The 15,215-nt window shown below is 40.3% G+C and overlaps 1 protein-coding gene across 1 annotated transcript; it reads right to left on the bottom strand.

Moving 5' to 3' along the window:
* Positions 1–1,905: 1,905 nt before the first annotated feature.
* Positions 1,906–14,131, bottom strand: LOC133146524 (serine/threonine-protein kinase Nek2-like). The gene is made up of 9 exons (XM_061270342.1): positions 13,947–14,131; positions 9,328–9,455; positions 4,455–4,510; positions 4,170–4,387; positions 2,852–3,029; positions 2,692–2,765; positions 2,489–2,615; positions 2,136–2,417; positions 1,906–2,057 (listed from the first exon to the last, which is right to left on the bottom strand). Exons 3-8 carry the CDS (start codon positions 4,503–4,505, stop codon positions 2,151–2,153), a joined length of 915 nt encoding a protein of 304 aa, XP_061126326.1. The 5' UTR covers positions 4,506–4,510; positions 9,328–9,455; positions 13,947–14,131; the 3' UTR covers positions 1,906–2,057; positions 2,136–2,150.
* Positions 14,132–15,215: the final 1,084 nt, after the last annotated feature.

The following is a 15,215-nucleotide window of genomic DNA, read 5'->3' as shown; positions in this document are numbered from 1 at the left end:
ATCATCATCATCATCATCATCATCATCATCATCCCATCATCATCCCATCATCACCATCAATCATCACCATCAATCATCATCATCATCCTCATTTTCATCCTCATCCTTATCCTCATCAGCAACTGGATCAGGCCAGCAGCCATTCTTGCGTCAAATATCAAATTTATCTTCCTCATTTTTGAGTGTATATCATGTCTACAAAATCTTTGTACAAACTGCTGTTTTGGAATATACTGTACTTTGTTGCTAGGAACAAAAGTTGTGTTAAAATGTAATACTGACATGAAACGTTTCTATATGATTTCCTTCTTAAATTCTCCTAAGAATACACTTTAGTCAAACGCTCAGGTTCACTCATTCAATTGAGACCCACAGAGGGTTAGTGTAAAAATGCAGACAACGTAGGTGGGCTGGAGGGAGATCTATACAAAAAAGAGGAAGAAGAAAGCATTGAGCTTCAGGCATCAGTAGGTGCGTTACATCACAGAATTGTAAAAAAGATTGGGTCAGGAGGGAGTTTATATCTCCCCACAGGATTGAATTTAAAAGCTGTCTTATAGTTCATAAAAACATCCTACAACATAGCGCGGAGATTTATTTTTTTCATTGCAATCCTCTAATGTTGTCCTCACGCCAAATCCAAAGCGGAGGCTTGCAGTGGACATTGTCACCAAGTCCCGAGTCAGTTGAACTAAGTGCTGAGTACCGTATTTTCCGGACTATAAGGCGCACGTTCAATGAATGGCCCATTTTAAAACTTTGTCCTTATATAAGTCGCACCGGACTATAAGGCGCACCATTAATGCATCATGTTAGATTTTTAATCCAAATCAAATCCTTCTCCATTTTATTTTTTTTATTTCAACTTCAGACGCAACAAATTACTTTATAATCACAAAATAGTGATCCATAGTCTTTTTGATTCATGATTCATAGTCTTCAGCGGGCCACTTATGATTGATTTCATGACACAATGCTTCGGGACAGTTTAAATTTAGGAATTTGGTCCATATAAAAGGCGCACCAGACTATAAGGCGCACTGTCGGCTTTTTAGAAAATTTTAGGTTTTGTAGGTGCGCCTGCCTTATAGTTCGGAAAATACGGTACCTTTTGTGATTTTACCGCCTATCAGTAATGTTTAGTACCCGGGCCTATAGGGTTTTATATCATGCACATGCATTATGAATGAACCAACATTATGGCATGCATATTGGTGGTGGACGCCGCCCGAGGTGTGGCATTAAAATTTAGCAAATACGCAACGTGGAATTCTTTATTCATGCTATTACAGACTAGCAGGTTGCTCTCATTGTATTGTCTGTTCAGCATTTTGCTCTCTCTTTTCAGCATCATCCTTTCTTCCCCAAGAACTCATTCTTCCCACTTTATTTCCCGGGAGCCTGTGCTAATTGTGTGATTGCTGCCATGGTGACAGGTCAGTTGCAGTTTTGCTTAGGATGCTAGTTTACAACATGGATGTCATATACGGAGGAGGGAATAGTCGCAATATTGTCGCAATACTGTTTGAAAGTGTGTAACAATATAATCCTTGTGTGATTCAGGAGTATTTTATTGCAACCAGAAAATAAGAGCTTCATTTCTGCAGCTTTTTATATTTTAATCCAATTTATGTACCCGCTACTTTCTGCTCAATTTCAACACAAATCATTTGTGTCAGCTTGAGTCAATTAAGGTCGAAATTCCAATGTCACGCCGCATAAAACTAACCGTTTATAATTCAAAAAGGAATTTCAGGTATTTTCCATCTAAAGGCATCAAGGTAATGTCGGAAACATCTTAACATAAGCTCATAGTTTGTGATGACCCTGCTACAAATGTCACTAAATTACATCCACATGAATTAAAAAGCCAGAAAAAAAACTTTGGCTACCATCTGCTCTTCCTTTCCTTTTAATATTTCTCTCAATCACATCCAAACTGCATCTCTCGTTGCCTGATCTTTTTCATTTCCTCCCTTGTGACGTCCCCAAAAGTGGACAGTTGCAAAAAGACAAATGAATTTCATTTCTCCTTGCCTGCTTTGCACTCTTTTATCCTGCATGGGGGAAAAATACATTAAAATATGGAAATATATCAGCTGTCATAGCATTATAAAAGATATCTAAATATTTACATGTCGTCCCAGCGGTCAAAAACGGAGTTGCCGGACATGTCTGTCTTTGTCCACTTGGCTGGTGTGCTGACTGTCTGTCCGGGGCCTTCGAGCGATGTTGTCGAGCATCACAAGCTGAGGATCACCAGGCGCGAGGTTTTCCTTATTCTTGCGAGCAGAGCGTATCATCTTATTCCTCTTAGCTAGCTCTGAACATCCCTGGGCCTTCTTTGCTTCCTCCTCAACTACTTCAGCCAGAAGGTTACTCTGGAGGATGGATTCCATAGATGGCCTCAGGTCATCCTAGTCAAAAGGTCATAGTGCTTTTTACGTGATTGTTTAATAGTGACAAAAAATAAAAAAAGATGACAAACCGTCAAGTTGAGCATGTTGTTGAGAAGCATGCACAGTTCCTTCGAGTACTGCCCGGGGATTTTTATTAAAGTCCTTGCTGGTATCTTCTCTGCAAGTACTTTTTGTCCTGAGGAAGGAACGTAACGGCTGGAAAATAGAAATAAAGATATTAGAAACTTTTTAGTAAGGAAACTACTGTGTCAGAAAAGTTTGAAAAAATTACCATAGAGTACAGAGCTCGTACAGTAAACATCCCAATGACCAGATATCGCATTTGTTATCGAAGGACATCTGGTTCTGGAAAACAAATGTGCCGCAGAAAAATATCGAAACATCTAACGAGTAGCACCGCCCACACAGCCACTTCCGAAAATTCCACTCACTGTGTTTGTGTAAGAAGGCTTTCCAAGTTTTACATTCTGCTCGCTGTCCAGGAAGACATTGCCTGCTTTCAAGTTGTGATGAAAGATGGGCTTGCCGTTACGCTTCCTGTAAAACGTCTTCAGAGCTGATGTGAGCTGAGCGATGACCTGCAGGATGAATTTCTCATCCAAGTGACGCCTAGCATGCATAAACTTATGAAAATCATATCCTACGATATTGCACTTAAATATATAGAATAACATTTCAACAAAATCAGTTTTTTACGTGAACTTTGGGGTCCAGAATTGCGTTAACCCCCAAAACACGTTGTGTCGAAAGTCTTGCTTTTTTAGAAGGCCTGTTTTTAGGCAGCTGAAGGGGTCCTTGGTTGCGTTTATTTAGATCAGGCATGTTGTTGGGCAGCCGAGGGGGTCCTTTTGCCATCCGTCACTGTGAATACTCACGCACATTGAAATCTGTTGACATTTTCTTAGAAGAATAATTTTTTTCTTAAAAAAGTCTACGTGCTAGTCATTTAACTTTGTACGATATGGTCCATTTAAAATACTTCTTGAAAATGTAAAATCACGGTTCAGGTGTATTAAGTCAGTGTTTCCCGATTTTTTATTTTTTTCATCCACGGCACGCCTTTTCATAGGACAAAAATCTATATATGGAAAGAGAGTGGCATAATTAAATAAAAACAAATACCGTAAATTTCAGACTGTAAGCTGCGACTCTTTTTTGCAAATATTGAACCCGGAATCACGAGTTTTAGCTGGTGCATCTTATAGTCCGGTGCAGCTTATAGTCTGAAAATTACGGTATATATATATATTTTTAAATTGTATTTAATTTTTCTAAAAAAAAAGAAAATTTTTAGAAAATGTCTTAGACAGTACAAGGAATAAACTATTGAAAGTGATTGTGATTAAAATCCAAAATAATCAACATGACTTTGTTTACTGTTTTAGCTATATAAATTGATTGATTGATTGAGTGATTGATTGATTATTGCGGCAATGAGAACAAAGTCACGTTTAAAGTTAGAGTCGTGATCACAGTCAAGGTGTCACGATTTGACTGTATAAGGTGAAAATGAAAATTGACAATCCAGATCCTGAAATACCCGCTGGGATTTCTGTCAGTCCCCAAACGCACCACGTCAGAGCGTCCCTGTTATCGAAAGAACACAGCAGCAAACTGAATATGTGCCGATGCAGCACAATCCGATCGACGCAACATGAAATCTCCAGATTCTTGGATTAGCCAGTGGTTGGGAAACACTGTAAGTAATCAAATGAAAAGTTAGAAGGTAAATACTGAATTGCAAAAAACCTTTCCCTTGAGGCGGATGCAATGAGGTCGGCCAAGTTGTCACCGGTGCACTCCTCCATCACAACGTATATCTTGGTGTTGGCGCTGTCAACGATGCAGTCGTAACATCTCACAATGTTTGGGTGCCTCGCCATCTTTTGGTGGTTCACTTTGGAGATCAATGTCCGTGTCTCACTCTTGCTCAAAGTTTCACAACACACCTCTTTCCATACCAGAACCTTTACGTAACAAGAAAGTCAGTTATTTGAAATCAACACAAGTGCAAATCAAATGCAAGTTACTCACTTTTCCATCAGATTTCCTTCTTATCCTCTGGCATCTTCCACGGGATCCCATTCCAACTGTGTAAAGCACATCGTAACCGGCAATTTTAGTTGCCATATTGATGCTACTTGCAAAGTTTAGCAACTCAGCTTGTCAGCATTAAACAAATTCTGCCCTGCCGTGCCAGTTGACATGAACTGATGGACAGCAATGCTTAAAATGATGCTCGAATTGCTTGTCTGTGATTGGTCAGATGTTGAACTACTCTTGAACGGTGTCAGTATTTAAAAGGTGGGGCATTCTTTAAAAAAAAAAAAAAAAGATGGTGATTAAATGGCTCGAGATGATCACATCACTGATCATGATTATAGAAATTTGATTGCATTTTCTGCAGGTACTTTACCAATGGTTCTGTTTTGAATAATCACTGAAACTCACTACAACTTGCAATTCTTCTTCTTCTCATGAATTTATTTACTACATGGCAAATTTGGATTATTATCTATTAACACTATTGTATGACGAGATTATGCACCATCGACATAATCTGAATTGACCTCACAATTTTTTTCAAGATGACAATCACCGGTCAATAAACTGTTTTTTTCTTTTTATTATATTTCCATAGGTTTCCAAAGAATACGTAAAAGGACCCCCCCCCCCCCCCCCCTCCAAATAATCTATACAATCCTGGCAAGACAAATGGCTCTTTGTAAAATTTAATTACTGGAATTCGCTGAGTAGAAAAGTCTAGTCATAGCAGCCCTTCAGAGAAATACATAAGCATTTATTCCAAAAGGGAAGAAGGCCCGTGGTTGTTTGCTCTGTAATTAAGGACACCACATCTCCTGCAGCGACACAGCTCTCTCTCTCTCTCTGCTTGCTCTAATCTGCATCCTTAATGAACACATATATAACACACACACATGCACGCACACACACTGTATTTTCTCTGTGAAATCCCTTTAGCTGGAAAGCATGACGTCTTAGTAGTGCAAGGCCTTCACCAACGCACTGGGGCGGCTATATATAGAAGTCATCATAGTTGGCTTTCAGGCCCCCTCATCTATTTCCCCCTTCTTCTTCTTTTTCTTCTCTTTCTTCTTTTTCTTCTATATTAACCGCATGAGTGGTTTTCTTTTCCTAAAGTGCTTTCAATTCCGGACGGCTCATTCTGCCCTTGAAAAGGTTACGCGCATGTTTCATTGTTCCCCATTTTGTCTCCAGCCTCCCGAGAGTACTGCAGGGAGGGAAAGCCAACGAGATTCGGTCCCTCCTGATTGAGAATGATTAAAAGCAACGGGTTGTCACACCCCGCTGGTGCTGATGATACAATCATAGCATCTTAAAAAGTGTCGGCAAAGAAAGAAAGTAGTAGAAAATGGGACTCCAAAATGGACTAATTGATGGCTAAATGATCGCGAAATCCCCTCGTGTCTTGCTATCTGCCCTCGCCACATCGGTCGCCTCGTTATACATCCGGTGACCTCATTATTTTCACGAGAAACAGGCCTCCCCTTGCATGACCCTCAGCCTTGATAATGTACCCCCCCCCGGATCCCATTAAAATGATACTGTGCTTGAAGAGACTGACGGTGCATCGCTTGATTCACGGTTGTTAAAACACCAACAGTTGTAGCGCATTGACTCTTGGCTGCTTGGAGTCATGTTGTTAAAGTTAATGTTATATTATGAGGTCTGGCTCCTGCCATCTGGATAAAACAGGCGTTAGGAAGCTGCCCCACTAGCAAGGCACATATCCTACTCTTGCTAGGAAAAGCTTCATACTGTATTTACCGCATTTTCCGGACTATAAGGCGCACTGTCGGCTTTTGAGAAAATTGCAGGTTTTTAGGTGCGCCTTATATATGGACCAAATTCCTCAATTTAAACTGGCCCGAAGCATTGTGTCATGAAATCAACCATAAGTGGCCCGCTGAAGACTATGAATCATGAATCAAAAAGACTATGGATCACTATTTTGTGATTAGAAAGTAATTTGTTGCATCTGAAGTTGAAATAAAAAAGATAAAATGGAGAATGATTTGGATTCAAAATTTGACATGATGCATTAATGGTGCGCCTTATAATCCGGTGCGCCTTATAGTCCGGAAAATACAGTAGTTCCTTGTGTGTTTTTCTTTAAAATTTGTAATCTTTCACCAGCAGGTATACAAAATTTCATCATGTTGACAATATTTGTCTCATTAAAGCCAATGAAGGAGATTGTGACTTTCTGTCAAGAAGATGTATTGTGCTGTACTTTGCATTCTGCAAGTGTTTGCTGCTCCATCTGTTAACATTTCATACCTTGCTGCAGGCACAGCGATGCACAGAAATGTCACTGCGTAGTGATGACAAGCCATGTATATTGCATATATTTGACTAAATTGGACAGAAACATGCATGTAATTTCCTATATTGGAGTGAAAAGTTAAAAAAAAAGAAGCATTTGCATTTTTGGACACACTCAAGCTAACCTCGGGCACATACAAAGAGCTGCCATGGTGACGCTTGCAAATGTGACATCGTACCACAAATAAAAGTCAGACGCTCAAAGGCTACACGCTTCGGGTTTTGGTGAACACACGCACATGCACACGCGTGTGTATACCCCATGGGCCATTTGTTATTTGAACAGCATGTACACATCAAATCCTACCTTCCCTCCTACTAGCAGCTTTCCTGCAAGCATATATCACAGGGTTGACTGACAAAGCAGGGGGACGAGTTGCTCCCTCAACTGTGGAGGTCTGGTCTGATGACTAATGTTTATGTGCCACCGGTGCCTTAACTTACACAGCGCCTTGGAGCATCTGTTAGCTGAGAAAATAAAAGCTGAACAGCACAAATATCGGGCGGAAAAGTCAGGTATATCAAGTAGGTCAAGTAGATAAATATTATATTACTTGTATTAAGTGGCGATTTGCCATTTCCCCACTGTCGGGATTTACTTCCATTTTTTTCTGTCATCTGAACACCTGATGCCTGTATGCATTACAAGAGATGCTTTTCAACACAATGAAATGTCACGTCAAACATCCTGAGGAAAGAAATATAATAGAAAGAGAGATAGACAGACAGACAGACAGACAGACAGACAGACAGACAGACAGACAGACAGACAGATAGATAGATAGATAGATAGATAGATAGATAGATAGATAGATAGATAGATAGATAGATAGATAGATAGATAGATAGATAGATAGATAGATAGATAGATAGATAGATAGATAGATAGACAGATAGACAGATAGATAGATAGATCTTTTTCCTTTGGTGGGGGCTAAGAATATCTCAACAGGTCCATAACCCCCCAAAAAGAACAAGAAAAACACTAAATTTTTTTTTAAAAATGCTGAAGATTTATTATGGTCTCTATGCTGGACGGGTGGAAATGAAAAAAATAAAAATCAAGACAAATGAGAAAAAAGTCAATTATCTAGACTGGCATCTAAGATTTTCAAGCATATATCAGGGGATAGGGGGGCAGTGCCCTCATGTTCCACCCCCCCTCTATTTGCGCCAGTGCACCAAGCTTATTATTGTAAATTTAACAGTTAAATGTGATGCATATATATATGTATATGGAAAAAAAATATTTTTACTAGATAAGAGAAGGTGTCATCTATGTTTCCTTTTGATATCTGACAGTCCCAGATGGATCTGTTTTGCTATTCATAGATTTGAGCCTACTTGCCCCAGTGCCCCACAGGGGTGTGATTTACATGCACAAACCATGGCCTCGCTCAGATCTGGTTAATGTGCCTGCGTGTGTGTGCATGCCAATGCTCCCTGTAGTTGACCCTGTAGTTTAGTGTGCAAATAGTGTGGTATGTTTTCTGCACAAATCCTGAGCTCTGCTTACCTGCACCTCAAGCTCAACTGTAGTCAATATAACAAAACATATTTAACATGGCGATAAAACATCTGCGCTAACTATTATCTATCATGTACGTCACTTCACACTGAGTGACTGGGAGTAAAAAATACTTATATACTGAATTTGCTAACAGTTCAGAGGGATTTTTTTTGTATCAAATTTGAGCAGTTATCCAGGAGTATTGTTCCTCCTAGCATGATGTAATATTTGCGCATTATACTTGGAAATTTTTTTCCCACTGGTGCATGATGGAAGATGTCATTAGAAAGTTTCCAAGAAGTCTTGCGTAGAGGGCTCATGGGACCCCTGACTGCTTAATGACATCACATGTATGCCACACCGGCTTTGATTTGTGACCATCTCGATTCATTGGTTCAATTGTTTTAATTAAGGCATTCATTGCTGTTGGGTGTTCCAATTACGGCCCTGTGGGGAATTTGCATATTCTCCCTGTGCTTGCGTGGGTTCTTCAGTTTCCTCCCACATTGCAAAAACATCCACACAATACAGTACAGCTAATGTATAGTGAATGTTGCACAATCCCAGAAATTGTAAAGTCTTCATAAGTTCTTAGTTCTCTGATCCCCATTGAGTCAGCATTCGTTTAATTTGCTGCAAAACTCACCATTCGAGTCAGGGAAAGACCAACTAATGAAAAGCTAACTGCGATGGTACACTGGTGAATACACTCAGTCAATTCAATCTAATAACTAACAAGAATCGAGTTCAATTAACTAAATATTGCATTCCTTTCATCACTAATGGGAGAAAAAAAACAAGCTCATGTTCTCATTAAGCCTACTGAGTCATCTCTTGAAATTACAACATATGCATCTATTGGGTAGGACTTCAGATCTCCAGCCACTGAATATGGAGTACTTCCTGTTACATTGATCGTTGACTGCCGCCATGAAAGAGTTTATTGAACGTGTCAACGCCACCTGGCCCGATGTGAGACACGATGACAGAGAAGACTGACACACCAGTCGACTTGGATCTGTCACATACCTTTCCCCAAGATTTTTCTTCAGTCAGACTTGATAAAGTGTCAGTTGCTCACTTTCCTGAAGTCCCGAGACAAAAACAGGAAGTCATCCACTGCCAGCCAAGTAAAACGGGATCTTGGACGTCTATAGCTGTCAATGGTAGTGAAAGCGTCAAAATTAGTATGAATGTTCTACTGCTATTTTGTTAAATTGCATTCCTGTTTTATTGAACTTGCATTAGAATGGTCGTTATGGTTTACAGCCAAACCTGACAACCAACTACCGTATTTTCTGGACTATAAGGCACACTTAAAAACCTAAAATTTTCTCAAAAGCCTTATAGTCCAGTGCGCTTTATATATGGACCAAATTCCTAAATTTAAACTGGCCCTCAGCATTGTGTCATGAAATCAATCATAAGTGGCCCGCTGAAGACTATGAATCATGAATCAAAAAGACTACGGATCAGTATTTTGTGATTATGAAATAATTTCTTGCGTCTGAAGTTGATAAAGAAGATAAAATGGTTTTAGTTTTAAAGTGGGCCATTCATTGAAGGTGCACCTTATAATTCGGTGCGCCTTATAGTCCGGAAAATACGGTAGTCCCGGAGCATTTTTGACACACTAGCAATGAAAAGTCTACTTCCTATAAGTTGAATTTATTAGCGTGACATATAAAACAACAACTTGGTAAATAGTTTGCCCACAAGCAAAGAGAATCATGTTTTCATGTTACCCGCCCCCAATGGAGTGCTGACTTATAAGTGCTCTCAATAAAAGTGCTGCTGTAAAGCCTCAAGGCAAAAAAACTGAAGGGGTAACACAAAGATTAATTTGTCCCCCAGTTGGATGGAAATATAGCCCAGCCTGAATGAAGCGCATACGAAGTGGACCGCAAATCATCAAAATCCTCATTACAATTTAATTTCCATATTAGCTTTGCATAAAATATATTCACTCAGAGAGTGTGGATGGCTTTCAATTACCACCACAAAGATCTGTTTAAAATTTTCTGACAGCTTGAGGCGGACAACCTGTGATGACAAGAGACCCGCTGTCAATTTTCAAAATGCTATATAGTCCTCGGATGTAGTGGCGGTCGGTGCTTTGTGACAATGTGCAGAACCCGGACTTCATGAGTGAAAAGGCTGTTGTGCCTTCCCGTGGAGTGAGTTGGGTACTCAAAAGCTGTCAGTCAGTCTTGCATTGTGACAACGCACATGACAGCCGCCTGTCGCGAAACTTTTCAAGCATTCGGAGCTGTGACATTTTCTACAGCTTTTATGCGACGGGAAAATTACCATTTTCACACGCCGGAGCAATCAGTTACTTTATCTGTGCTCATCAAATGTGACAAAAAAAGTAAAAAAGAAAAAAATGCAGAAAATTGAGGTGACAAAATAAAGCAATGGCTGTTATTAGTTGTCTAATTCACTGAAATAATTTCTCAGATTTTCTGGAATGTCCACTAACCACTATTGTAAAAAAAAAAGAATGACTGCATATGATAAAATATTATTCATATTCATTTTTTATTTTTTGTGGGGGTTCTTTAGTGCCTGTCTCTCCCTGTGCATTCCCTATCGGAGGGTGTCGAACTCTGGCCGGTGGGCCAAATTTGGCCCGCAGTGTAATTATATTTGGCAGACGACAAATTGTGCACCGATTTTATGTGTCAATACAAAAATTGCAAATTGTCTTCACTTTTAAAAAAAGAAATAGAAATTTTTATTACCATTCATCTTTAAAAAACAGTTTTTGCTAGTCTCTGATTTCAAAAGTATCAGTTTCTTGTGTAGCCTAGATTGCATATAATATGAGGCGTTCATACATTTATTTGGGTTGACAGTCATAATGGCCCGCAAAAAAAAATGAGTTTGACAGCCTTGCATCTATTGTGTGGGAAGCAGCTCACCCAAAGTAGCTAGGGAAACTGATTAGTGGATACAAATAGGGCTTTAGGGTAGATTGAATTCTGCCTAGCAACAAGTAACCTGGAATAAAAATCCGAGCAATAACGTTTGCATTGCTGCATTTGTTTATTTCCCCGGCAAGTGATGAGGCTCCCTCCTTGCAACAATATATAAGACAGTTTGGTTTACTATTGTGCAGATTGTGAGTGTTGGTGTCGAAATGGATGGCGATGAGAGTATGGAGGGACCGCGGGAGGAGGGATGTTGTCTGTCATTTCCTTTGTAATGTGACCACAGCCAGGGGACGGAGCGGAGGGCAAGGCGAGACCAGGCGAGCACTTGTAAAGTGAAAGTAGCACACTGCTGGGCCCCTGGGATGACCCTAGTAAACACTGCTCACTCAGTGCTTTGATTACACGGGCAGAGAGTGAGGAAAAACGGGAGGAGAGGTGTAAATGAAAACAAGACATGGAAAGGAAAAAAGTGGAGGCTGGGATCATAAGTACCGTATTTTCCGGACTATAAGGCGCACCTAAAAACCTCAAATTTTCTCAAAAGCCGACAGTGTGCCTTATAGTCCGGTGCGCCTTATATATGGACCAAATTCCTAAATTTAAACTGGCCCGAAGCATCTTGTCATGAACTAAATCATAAATAAAAGAAGTAAGATGGCGGCGCGTGCACACCCAGCGGCCTCTCTCTGTCCCGAACGGTGTTTTGTTTTGTCGTTTAATGTGGGTTTATCCGACAGTTTTGTGTGTTCGTCTCGTCGCACCGGGTTGTGCTACAAGTACAGCGGGCTGGTTCTGCTCGACATCGGCGAAAGCGAGTTTTGTGGCGATCTGGACTTTGAAGCGGGGACATTAAAGGCGCTCGGTCTGCCTGAAGCGTCGGAAGCGGTGTGCGAGGAGCATGAAGAGGGGCGAGGGCGGGGGCGTCCGGGCCAGGCTGGCGGCCAACCCAGTTCGCCCGGCCGTGCCTTCCTTTCTTCTGGCGAATGTTTGATCGCTGGGCATCAACATGCCTGCTGAGATCTACGAACCGGACAGTGCGTAACTGCTGTGCATCTGGAGCGGCTAGCGTGCTATCGGGCGGATCGGGCCATTGTACGAGGGGGAACATCGCGAGGAGGTGGAATGCGCGTCTACATCCGTGACGAATGGTGCCAGGACTCTGTGGTGGGATGCAAGCACTGCTCGCCTCTGGCGAAGTTTGTGATCTCCAGGCTTTTGGGGTCCTGAACTCTCTCCCCCGTTGTTTACTTGTATGTTACTCGTGTACTGTGTCTCGTCACCGTGGGATGGAGGAAACGTAATTTCGATTTCTTTGTGTGTCTTGGCATGAAGGAATTGACAATAAAGCTGACTCTGACTCTGAAGTGGCCCGCTTAAGACTATGAATCATGAATCAAAAAGACTATGGATCATTATTTTGTGATTATAAAGTAATTTGTTGCGTCTGAAGTTGAAATAAAAGAGATAAAATGGAGAATGATTTGATTTGGATTGAAGACTATGAATCATGATTCAAAGAGACTATGGATCATTATTTTGTGATTATAAAGTAATTTGTTGCGTCTGAAGTTGAAATAAAAAAGATAAAATGGAGAATGATTTGATTTGGATTCAAAATCTGACATGATGCATTAATGGTGCGCCTTATAGTCCAGTGCGCCTTATATAAGGACAAAGTTTTAAAATGGGCCATCCATTGAAGGTGCGCCTTATAGTCCGGTGAGCCTTATAGTCCACCAACAAACAGCGTGAGCACATTTTTCATCATGTGAAAATGTTGCTTTATTATACTTTCAAAGCATGTGTACAAATGTAAATTAGATTTGACAGTAGGGGAAAGCGTGGTAGCCAAACATTTAAATAGTCCCTTTCTCCTACTTTAAAAAGTGGCATTTGATAGTGTGCCAAGAACAGTTAGAGGTGTTCTTTGTGCATTAACATTCATCAGTGTCATCATATTAACAATGGAATGAATCTCTGGAACAAGCAGCACCAATCTGAAGGCCAAACACATTCACAGCTTGTCAGAATAAAACCAGACAGTGAGATGAACTAATGAGAATCATTTTTTTTTCCCCCTCCCTCCATCTTTGTTCTCATGGGACTCTCTTGTCTTGATAGCCACCTGCGATCATAACAGCAAGCCAGATTAGTTTAATATTTCATTACTTTGGTCTGGAGTGGCATTGTACCTGCTTTGTTTGCTAAAACATATTCAAGAATGTAAGAAAAAAAAAAGATTAAAAAAAAAAAAGTGTTGTCCTAATAATAATAATAATGAAATAATAATAATAACAACAACAACAACAACAACAACAACAACAATAATAATAATAATAATAATAATAATAATAATAATAATAATAATAATAATAATAATAATAATATATGCAGTCTTTTGCAAAAATGTTGTGACCACACATTTGGTTTCCAGATCTAAAAGCAGCACCCAGTTCTTGGTAAAAAATTGAAAAATTGTTAGATGCCAAATAGAATATTTTGCATGACTGGAGGATATGCATTTACAAGAAAGTGGAAAAATGTCAGTTTCATCAAGTTGTGGTTAAGCAGACACTCTGCAATCCCAATACTGTTTGTCACTTCGTGTTTGTACGTAGATAGTGGATATTTTAAATGCATCATCGCGCTCAGTCGGTAACACTCTGCAATGTCAACCCAACACAGACACGCACACCTTTTCCCATTGCCTACCTCGACTCATACACCATGAGCTGATTCTCCTGGACTGACAGTGTGGATGATTGGTCCTGTCAGCTCGCCTTTAAGTGGGCACTGTCACGATGTAGCTGCTGCTGCTGCAGCCGCCGTCCACTCTCCTCTGCAGCACTCCTACTGTCAGCACCTGCCCACTTCTATGTGCACTCTGGCTTTTCAAACTTTCCTCTCCTACTCTCTTGAACAAGCTCCGTTAGGCCATTCTGCAGACTCGCTAATAGCACTGCAGCATCTAGCTTTTCCTTTTTTTTTTATAAGTGCCGGATACTAAAACAGTTGCCAAGAAAATCCACAAGATGAGATGCAAAGATTCTAATTGGAAACATGTTTGGAATGAAAACAGAAACGACGGCTAGATACATAGATGCATACAGGGGAAGGAAGAAAAAAAAAAAAAAACACGCTCACTGCGGGTACTCTAACTGGAAACGATTCTAAGTGATTGTGGGTGATCATCACTGTAGACAAATAGTCACATGCCATTTCCATCCATCCAAAATGTCTTGTCTGAATCATTGATGTAATAACATTTTAAAACACACAGCGGTTCAGAATCCATCAAAGTAGTGTCGGGGGAGACCTGGAGTAAAAAAAAAAAAAAAAAAACCACACAAAAACAAATCCTCACTTTTTGAATTATACTACTTGTATGTATGAATCATTTATATGACTTGATGTGTTTGCGATGGAGGAGTCCTGGCTTGTTTGTTTTGCCGATCCAGTTGGTGATGCACGGCACCTTTGAATCCTTTTTCACATAACAGTTGTTGACTGCACGTATTGCACAAGTGTGTTGTGTGCATTTACAGGCACTTGAAGCAGAGAATGCTCGCCATTATTAATTATTCAAAATGGGATTGTTTGCTCTGCGTGATAGACCACCTATTGCATGTTTGAAGCAGCTTCTTCGATTGTTGACGAAGGGAGAAACAATGTACTCTCAGCGTTTCAGTCGTGTTGACTTTCCTTAGAATTATCTCGTTTGGTTTGTCGACTGTCTCGGCTTCTCCGCCAGCTGCCTCCCTGTGTGGCTTCACCCACACACACGTTTTGCACTGAAGCATCACTTGTAATGCGTACTGAATATTTCCCTGAGGTTCAGAAAGGTAAGACTGAATAAAAAAATCTGGGGTTGTACAAAAGATATTCATATGTCTCACGGCTGCTGAAAAGTCAACTGTGATATCATTAAGTTACCTCAAAGGACTTTATGGTTTGTTTATGGCATGTAGGTTCTGCCTTTTT

Source organism: Syngnathus typhle, linkage group LG22 (genome assembly GCF_033458585.1).
Source record: "Syngnathus typhle isolate RoL2023-S1 ecotype Sweden linkage group LG22, RoL_Styp_1.0, whole genome shotgun sequence".
NCBI classification, from domain to species: Eukaryota; Metazoa; Chordata; class Actinopteri; order Syngnathiformes; family Syngnathidae; genus Syngnathus; species Syngnathus typhle.
The sequence above is the reverse complement of the archived record's forward strand: the minus strand, read 5'-3'. Positions and strand labels throughout refer to the sequence as shown.

Coding starts and splice junctions, on each gene's coding strand:
- LOC133146524 (XM_061270342.1), bottom strand. CDS start 4,505: ATGGGATCCCGTGGAAGATGCCAGAGGATAAGAAGGAAATCTGATGGA. Junction 2,766..2,851: donor AGCCTTCTTACACAAACACA/GTGAGTGGAATT, acceptor TTTGTTTTCCAG/AACCAGATGTCCTTCGATAA. Junction 2,616..2,691: donor TACGAGCTCTGTACTCTATG/GTAATTTTTTCA, acceptor TCTATTTTCCAG/CCGTTACGTTCCTTCCTCAG.